Here is a 9,701-nt window from a genome sequence, read left to right as displayed (position 1 = left end):
AGAGGGACATCTTTGACCATTGCGCCTCGCAGCTTTTTGTCGCGCTTCTCCATTCATCAGGGCTGCGACTCCGCAACTGGATACTATTATGCACGTCTCGCGTTTATAAGAGCAAAACATTCTGATTGGCCAGTGCCCAGGATGAGCGCGTCCTCGAACAGCACGGTGAGCGGGTAGATGTTGATGTGGAAGGGCAGCATGATCCGGCGCGACAGGAACGAGTGCTCACGGAAGTGATTTACGCGCGCCAGCATCAGTGGTGCGCTCGGTTATTAATGGCATAGTATTGCCGCCATATGTATGTTTCATGAACATTATGAAATGAAATCATGTTTTGGAGGCAAAAAAGGTCAGTATTTTCAGATCTGTCAGTTGTTCTAACAATTTTGGCCACCACTGTATATGAAGCACCAAACTTGAAATAGAATTAAGCAAATCATTCAAATCAGATACTCTCCATCATTATTTCTATTGGCTAGAATCTTCAATTACTATGAAAAAGCTTAGTTTAAAAAAAGTTTAAAAAAACATGATTGATTCATTAGCTCATTCAGAAGAGAAAAGAGACATTAGGAAATGCTATTTATTACTATAAAAATAAATAAATAAACAAAATAATAAACCCATTATAAAACAAAAATATTAAAATAAAAACAAACAAATAACATGCATAGAGACACATTTGGAAATGTTTATTATTTAAAAAACTAAAACAAAAAAAAACAAAAAATAAACATGCATATACATGAAGACAAATGTGGAAATCCTGAATTATGTGTGTACATCTTGTTGCATGTGCGTAAAAAGCAAAAACACTAACAATTGGAAAAGTATATAATCTGTAAATGAAAATTAATTTATTAATTTAATCATTTAAATGTAGCACTAGTTTTATGAAAGTGAAATGTTATGACACGGTTTAATAACAATTGTTGTGTTTTTATGTATTATTACAAAATAAACAATTAGGTATAACCACTGATTATCTATTTAATTATTGTTGCTCCATATTATGTATGTGTGTGTGTCACCTGTCGTGTCGTCTCTCGATGCTGTAAAGGCAGATGGAGCAGTCGGCCCTGAACAGAATCACCACGTTACGAAACACGTTCAGCAGCAGCGTGTCGGCCTGAAGTTTAGTGATGCTGGCAAACACGTTATCCAGGTTAGATGTGCGCACGTATAACCTCAGCTACAAACCAAGAAAAACAAGAGTCAATTAAGGGCAGACACTGTAGGCAAAAACACTCTTTTTTCATGCAGCTGTCAAGTTTGAGATTTTGGGCTTTTTGTTTTTTAGTGACTAGTGGAAAGAAAACATCCAAAAGACACTTGAGTGGTTCTTTTATAGCACTTGATCGATGGGTGTCAATAGATTTCAATTACAATATATATTTTTCTCAAAATGAGTTTTTCTCCTACACCGAGCCATAAATCTCCTCTTGAGTAGCACTTACACACACCAAACTTCACATTTTTATACCTATAGTCTATTTCCTGAAGGTTTTTACAGAGGGATTTGTTCATATATTATTTGCTTGATTATATACAACATTTTATTTCCCCAACAATTGTGAAAATATATTGTTTTCTGTCTGTTCTAAGCTTTTTCTGAATTATGACAAAAATGAGATTTAAAAAAATTACTGACATCAGTGTTTAGATTTTTGTACTAGATATGTATGCAAAGTAGCGCATATATTTCACTAAATCATGCCTCATTTGCATATTTAAACCTAACATTTTAGAAAACTTGTAATACAAAAAATGTTTGCAATTATCAATGTAATCAATCAAGTGGGTAAGAAAGACAATAACTATTAGTTTTTTTTTTTTACCCTATTCAACTACAGTGTCTTGCCTTAATCAATGAACATTCCAATCAACACTAATGAATCAGAGGAATGTTTATTTAATCGTTCTTGCCTCTTCCTGCCGGTCAATGAAATTGTAACAGGCAACAACAACAAAGTCGTCCCACCACGTGAGACCTCCCGTCACCGTCATATTCTGCTCCTGAAACACACACATAATGTTAGAAAGCTTCATCACACAAGTTACTTTCCTTTCAAATGAAAAGATGGTGATATAGGTGTGTTTACCTGTGTGACGTTACCAAACAGTTTCCATTTTCTGGTGTATAATGAGTAATGTGCAAATCCATGCCGGCCAGCTACGGCCACACACTGACCAGACCAGTCTATAGCTGCGAACTACACACACACACACAAAGATTAAACGACTCGTTTCATTAAAAACTGGGTTTCTGGACCCAAATGGAACATTTATTGAAATGCTCATTAACATACGCCTGCCCACATTTACATATCATCACATATTCATTACACGGCAACATCACCAGCACTGCTGATTGACAAAGTGAACCACACTAGTACACAGAGGTTAACCAATCAAAAAAAGAGGTCATTTACATATACAAGTCTTAAAGGTACAGCAGCATCAGTGTGTGAGAGGATGAAGAAATAGTTACCAGAAACTAAATTGTAAGACAAGAAAGCTTTACTAACATACAAAGACCTAAAGAAATTGTTCACACAAAAATGAAAATGTGCTAAAAACTCATCTACATGATGGATGGCAGTCAATGGGTGCCGTCAGATTGAGAGTCCAAACAGCTGATAAAAACATCACAATAATCCACAGCACTCCAGTCCATCAGTTAACATCTGGAGAAGACAAAAGCTGAAACACATCCAGCATTAAGATGTTTTTAACTAAAATATGAGTCTATAATCCATAATAAGGCTTCCTCAAATGAAAAACTGCATCTCTTGTGGTCTCTCACATCAAAATCCAGCCACATATTTGTTTAGAGCCGTTTAAACGCTGCTTGATCTGTGCAGATTTCTCTCCTGATTCAGACCAGAACACTTTTTCACTGGAGGAAGCGTTATTATGGATTATGGACTCATATTTTAGTTAGAAATGTCTTATTGCTGGATTTGTTTCAGCTTTTGTCTTCTCCAGATGTTAACTGATGGACTGGAGTGCTGTGGATTACTTGTGGATTATTGTGATGTTTTTATCAGCTGTTTGGACTCTCATTCTGACGGCACCCATTCACTGCAGAGCATCCATTGCTGAGACACTGATGCAATGCTACATTTCTCCAAATCTGATGAGGAAACAAACTCATCCCAGTTTACAGCTAATGCTCATTTTTAGGTGAACTATTCCTTTAAGAGTTGGTTCTTACCCTGATGGGCCAGTTTGTCTCTAGATATGTGCTGTGAATCTGCAGGGAGAGGAAAAACACAGTGATGCACTTATTATCCTCTACAGTAAATGTGTGTTAAGCTGGGAGCGTGTGATCATGTACCTGAACCACCTGCCAGTGCTTGTGGCCCAGTAAAGTGCTGAGACCCTGAGAGAGAGGGCTGCCGCTGTCCCGAGACGGGCTCTTATCCGACACACTGTGAGCCTGAGTCGGGTCTCCACAGGTCAGATACAGACGATCCTCTCCGTGGAGCAACACCTGCTCCTGATTACTCTGATCACACAGACACAAAACCTTCTCACTCACTGATATCTGACATGCATCTGATCATGTTGCATGTGCGTAAACAGCAAAAACACTCATGTGTGTGTTTCTCTCACTGTGCACGGGTTGACGGTCAGCGCGCTCTTAATGAACTGAAACTGCAGGATGCCGGTCTGCTGGAGTTTCTCGTCTCCTTCCGCTCCGTCGGGAACAGGAGTCGCGTCTGTGCTGCTGATCACCCACAGATGATATCCCTCCACACCCCAGCTCTAAAACACATTCACACACAGGCATTAACAGGAATGTGTTTATCAAAACTGACTTACATGACATATGTGACCCTGGAGCACAAAAGCAGTCTTAAGTCGCTGGGGTATATTTGTAGCAATAGCCAACAATACATTGTATGGGTCAAAATTATCCATTTTTCTTTTATGCCAAAAATCATTAGGATATTAAGTAAAGATCATGTTCCATGAAGATATTTGTAAATTTCCTACCGTAAATATATCAAAACTTAATTTTTGATTGGTAATATGCATTGCTAAGAACTTCATTTGAACAACTTTAAAGATGATTTTCTCAATATTTAGATTTTTTTGCACCCTCAGATTCCAGATTTTCAAATAGTTGTATCTCGGCCAAATATTGTCCTATCATAACAAACCATACATCAATGCAACGCTTATTTATTCAGCTTTCAGATGATTAACCACAAACCATTTCACAAAATTGACCCTTATGACTGCTTTTGTGCAGGAAGAAAAAAAATACACCATTACTTGAAACAAAATAAACATTTACTGATTTTTTAATATTTTATTTCAACTACTTCCAAAGCAACATTTCTCATTTTTGTTTAGTTTAAGTTAAAATACCAGAATAACAATAACTTCTAAAACTTAATAAAAGCTATATAGATGACACAAAAATGTAAATGAAAAGACGAATATAAAATCTAATTCAAAATATTAACAAAAACTAAAATAATATACAAATTATCCTAAAATAAGATTGATACAGTACAATAAACATGCAGAATCAAGAAAAAAATGCTGATTTTGAATCTTCCATATGATTGTTTTGGCTATAAGTTCGATCGCAACATATAATCATTGCTGTTAATAGTGTTCACCGTCTGTTTGATTACATGACATTAACTAACTTTTTTACTGTACATTTCTGCCAAATGGACATCAACTTGAGATAGTCACCACTGATAAGCTACTACTAAATATAATGTAGACACTTTAATTTTCTGTAAAGCTGCTTTGCAACTATTTGCATCGTGAAAAGCGCTATACAAATAAACTTGAATTGAATTGTGAATAAAAGACCATGTTTGCACACTCACCATAGAGCTGATCTTCAGAGGCTCTTTCTTAGTGCCGTCTGAGCGATAGCTGCATCAGGAAAACACAGAGAAAAAAAAAGAAAAACAAGCTGAAACATCAACATTGAAAACTCATCATTAGTGCCGTCTCTGCTGGAGTGAACTTTCTGGTTAATGAGTTTGACAAACGTATTGCTGACGCAGTAAAGCAGCGGCGTGAGTGTGTTTGTGCGACTCACGCAAAGTCCTCCCCGAGTGTGCAGATGAGATGAGCTCCAAACACACTCCACAGAGACAGACCGCCACAGTCCCACGTCACCATGACAACGCTGCAGTCCGGAGACCAGCGGATCATCTTCACAGCACCCGTCTTATTCCAGGTATCTGCGACCAGAGCAGAGACAACAAAACGCAGACAGACTGAATCATGGGAAATCTTCTGGGAGTTTCCTTGCTTTCTTTGTGTTTTTCCCCAATATCTTTATTACCAATGAACACGGACAAAATATACAAATGACCGTGCAAATGCTAACTGAACCCAACAACAAAAATACATTCAAAGAATAAAAAAACTGCTACAATATTATACACACAAAACTTCCAAAGGGTGCCGCGACTAAAAAAAGGTTGGGAAACACTGTGATAGATGATACAGAGAAAAATAAGACATTTGATATCTATATAACAGCACTAGCTGGAATCTAATTGGCTGCTTTGTTACGGAGGTTTATATCAGTTCATCAGGTAAAAAGCTAAAAAAAACAAGAATCTAGTCACTGATTTGACTCATCAGATGTGTGTCAGATGCTCATGTTCCCACAGCAGCCATCAGGAGGCATCAGAGGACCAGAACCCAACACTCAATCAGAGAGGATTGTGGGTCTGAGGTTAAACATACTAACAGTAAATAAAAGGATCATCCTGAGTGCAACAAAGGCTGCGTGGCTTCTGTGGATTGTGGGTTGGACTGACGCCTCTTCCTGTGGTTTGACTGCGGTTTAAAGTGTAAACATCATGAGTGACGAGTGTGTGTCTCACCTGGGTAGTGTTTCGGGGTTAATTCCAGTTTATGAGAGAGCTGCATCGATCCTGTAGAGCTGTCAATCATGTACACCAACACTGACCCGCTGCAACACACACACACACACACAATAAACAGGGTTCACACACCTTGGACTGGATCTACTATAGATACACTACTGTTCAAAAGTTTGGGGTTAATTTATCTTTTTTTTGGGTAAAGAAATAACTACTTTTATTCATCAAGTATTAAATGGATCAAAAGTGACAGTACAGACATTTATAATGTTCCAAAATATTTCTATTTCAAATAAATGCTGTTCTTTGAACTTTCTATTCATCTGTGAATCCTGAAAAATAAAATGTATCACAGTTTCCACAAAAATATTGTGGAGCACAACTGTTTTCAACATTGATGATAATCAGAAATGTTTCTTGAGCATCAAATCAGCATATTAGAATGATTTCTGAAGATCATGTGACACTGAAGACTGGAGTAATGATGCTGAAAATACAGCTGCGCATCACAGAAATACATTACAGTTTAACAGAGATTCACATAGAAACATCTGTGATCAAACACACACAGCTTTGTAGAGCAGAAGAGACTTCCTTCAAAAACATAAAAAAATCTCAATTATCCAAATATGAATGCTAGTGTATTTTCATTCATTTTGAATGTTGCATTACTTTTCATGACTTTAAAGGGTTAGTTCACCCAAAAACGAAAATTAGCCTGCGCTTTACTCACCCTCAAAGCATCCTAGGTGTATAACTTTCTTCTTTCAGGAGAATCCAATCAGAGTTATATTAAAAATGTTCCTCGCTCTTCCAAGCGTTAGAATGGGAGTAGGTGGGTGTTTTTGTTCAACAGTCCAAAAGACGTCAAATAAAGAATAAAGGCCTCCTGAAGCAAATCGATGAGTTTTTGTAAGAAAAATGTCCATATTTAAAATGTTATAAATACTTTTTTCTCACTTCTGCTGACTGTCGTACGTGCAAGGAGGCCTTTATTCACCCGCCGGAGCCTTGAGAGGCACGTTTTATTATGGATGCTCGCGCTTTATTTAACTACTTTTGGACTCTTAAACAAAAACACTCACCTTACCCCCATTATAAAGCTTGGAAGAGCAAGGAAAATTTTTAATATAACTCTGATTGGATTCGTCTGAAAGAAGAAAGCCATATACACCTAGCATGCTTTGAGGGTGAGTAAAACATGGACTAATTTTCATTTTTGGGTGAACTAACACTTTAAAATCCTGATATTTCCAGATTTCCTAAATAAAACGCTGTGAAATCCTCAAAAAGCAAACAACAGCCACAAATATAAAAAGACACACACACAACTGACATAAATACAACACTTTGAAATGATAACTGCACTTCACAATCTACACACACACACACCTTGCGCATCCGAAAGCCATGAGTCTGTATTTGTTGTTGACGGCGACACACGTGCCATCAGAGACGTCTGCGGCCCAAACGCCCTGCAGCTGCTGCACAGAAACACACACAAACACAATATTAGCACATCAACACTAACATTACGCAAACGAACCACGTGTCGCATTCTCAGTGCTGCCACAAGAGGCGCTACAGCAGACATGAGCGTGAACTCTTCTTCTACGCTCAGATCAACTACAGCGTCTTACTGAATAGTTAAAGTTGGCTGACATGTTTATACAGCAGCAGCAGCTAGCTGAATAATACTTGTTTAATTATACTCTCTCTTACGTCTGTGGCGAGTCTGTTTGCGGTTGGCGTGATGAATCCGAGTCGCCCGTCATCAAACACCACTGCAAATCCGTCCAGTGTAGCGCAGTACTCCATCTCCCGAATGTGAACACCGTCCAGATCCAGACACGGCCCTCCTAACGCAAACACACAGACACGTCACGCCAGACAAACACACGGGAACAGACGCGTGTTAATCAGTCGGGAGCGTCTCTGGAGAGTGATTAAGAAGCACGTCTGACCTCTGGAGGACTGCAGGTCGAGGGAGAACGGGATGGTGCACAGGTTCACTGCTCTCCGGCCGTTACTCACACTGTCCCAGTGCAGCATGTGCAGATAACCGTCTGCCGTCGCCACTAACAGATCCTCCTGCAGCGTCTGCAGACTGACACACACACACACACACACAAATCAGTCCACTGGCTAGATCACCAACACACTTCACATTTACAATACATATATATCCCACATAACAGTGCATTAATGTAAACTCTAAAATAAGACAAATTAGGAATGATAAGGTGAAAGCAACAAACGAAAACTCTCTCATATTTGAGCTGCTGCTTCGTCTCAATTCAAGCTCTGCTCACTCCAGACCAGGATTCTTATTGTTAATTAAAACTAAAACTATTAAATTATTTTGTTTCCTGAAATAAAACTGAAATAAGATTCAAATCTAAATATTAAATAAAAACTAAATGATAATTGGAAATGTTGTACTGGCAATAAACTGAAATGAGTTTAGGATTAGCATTAAAATTGAAATTCAATACTGAAACTACAAGTCAATAAAAACTAAAACTAAACTAAAAATAAAATTGAAATAAAAATGTAAACCCTTAATATTAATATTAAATAATATAAATTCTAAAAAAAATCTAAAAATAAATGCTAATTCAAAATATATATATATTTTAAAATTAAAACATTTTTACACACACACAATAATTAAACTAAATAAAAAAAATAACAAAATTCCTTAACTAAAATTTAAATAGATTAAATATTATTTTTATTAAAATAGAAAAAATAAATAATTAAAAACTTAAACAGTACATCAATTATATTAAAATAACACTGGACACACACATATGCATACAGATGTTGATATTAAAATAACACTGGACACACACATATGCATACAGATGTTGTATAATATATTACACAGATATATAGACATGTATTTTTTCCCCGGATTGATTGATTATGTGACACTTTGTACAGTCTTCAACTGAAGCTCAAGATGCTCTTTGGCTCATTCCGAGTGTGTGTGTGTAAAAGTGTGTGTGTTTCTGTACCAGCTGATTGGAGCCTCCAGGTCGACGGGTTTCTTCATCTCTAGGGTCAGAGCTGGAGCGCACTGTTCCTCCTTATAACCCGGAGTCACCTTAACACGAGCGCCCCTAAAAACACACACACACACACACAGAAAGTGAGAGAGAGAAGAACAACATAATCCGTTTAGTCAGAGCTCATAATGCTTCACTACTCACACCATTATAAACACGCAAACACACATAATCATTCCCAGCTCACTCTTATTGACAGATGATTACAGGAAACCTGCAAACAACTCGAGCACATCGACACACAGAGACACAGACAGAATGTGTGTCAGACACGTCCTGACATGACAAACACCGACCTGAACGCTGAGATCTGAGGAACAGCAGCTGTCAGCAGTGTGTGTGTGACTGTGTTTTGGCATTTCAAAGAGTCTAATTTGAGGTCAGTATGTGTGTGTCACTAAACTGCTGTGGACTACAGGTGTGTGTGTGTGTGTGTGTGTGTGTGTGTGTGTGCGTGTCTATGGGCATGTCTTTGCAGGAAATTCAACAAATGCATGTTCTACTAGAGAAACATCACAAGCTCATTGTTCTGGAAAAGAAAAAACATTTCCAGAGTCTGATTCTGTCGTTCAAACATCACGATGCATCATGATTTTGTTCTTGGCAGCCATGTGGAATTCTGAAAAAAACATACATGCCTAAAACCAAAACAAAACATGACGGCCGCTGTTCTTCTCCTGAGCACCAAACATCAAATCAGTGTTTGTCAAGAGAAACATCAACAGGAGAAAGAACAATGACAGCATGACTGAGGAAC

General features: G+C 37.8%; 1 protein-coding gene across 1 annotated transcript in view; it reads right to left on the bottom strand.

Moving 5' to 3' along the window:
- Positions 1 to 9,701, bottom strand: part of LOC107735591 (RAB6A-GEF complex partner protein 1-like) — a 46,311-nt gene that overhangs the window by 11,002 nt on the left and 25,608 nt on the right. The window contains exons 5-18 of the mRNA XM_016547254.1: positions 8,894 to 9,012; positions 7,838 to 7,980; positions 7,596 to 7,732; positions 7,266 to 7,357; positions 5,874 to 5,962; positions 5,075 to 5,219; positions 4,857 to 4,905; positions 3,619 to 3,771; positions 3,341 to 3,511; positions 3,218 to 3,256; positions 2,103 to 2,213; positions 1,927 to 2,016; positions 1,032 to 1,192; positions 412 to 415 (exon numbers count right to left, since the gene is read on the bottom strand). Coding sequence (XP_016402740.1) covers positions 412 to 415; positions 1,032 to 1,192; positions 1,927 to 2,016; positions 2,103 to 2,213; positions 3,218 to 3,256; positions 3,341 to 3,511; positions 3,619 to 3,771; positions 4,857 to 4,905; positions 5,075 to 5,219; positions 5,874 to 5,962; positions 7,266 to 7,357; positions 7,596 to 7,732; positions 7,838 to 7,980; positions 8,894 to 9,012 — 1,503 coding nt within the window. The remainder of the gene's footprint in view (positions 1 to 411; positions 416 to 1,031; positions 1,193 to 1,926; positions 2,017 to 2,102; positions 2,214 to 3,217; positions 3,257 to 3,340; positions 3,512 to 3,618; positions 3,772 to 4,856; positions 4,906 to 5,074; positions 5,220 to 5,873; positions 5,963 to 7,265; positions 7,358 to 7,595; positions 7,733 to 7,837; positions 7,981 to 8,893; positions 9,013 to 9,701) is intronic.

Source organism: Sinocyclocheilus rhinocerous, unplaced genomic scaffold, assembly GCF_001515625.1.
Source record: "Sinocyclocheilus rhinocerous isolate Xijiao unplaced genomic scaffold, SAMN03320098_v1.1 scaffold4933, whole genome shotgun sequence".
In the NCBI taxonomy this organism is placed as follows: Eukaryota; Metazoa; Chordata; class Actinopteri; order Cypriniformes; family Cyprinidae; genus Sinocyclocheilus; species Sinocyclocheilus rhinocerous.
This window is presented reverse-complemented; position numbering and strand designations above follow the sequence as displayed.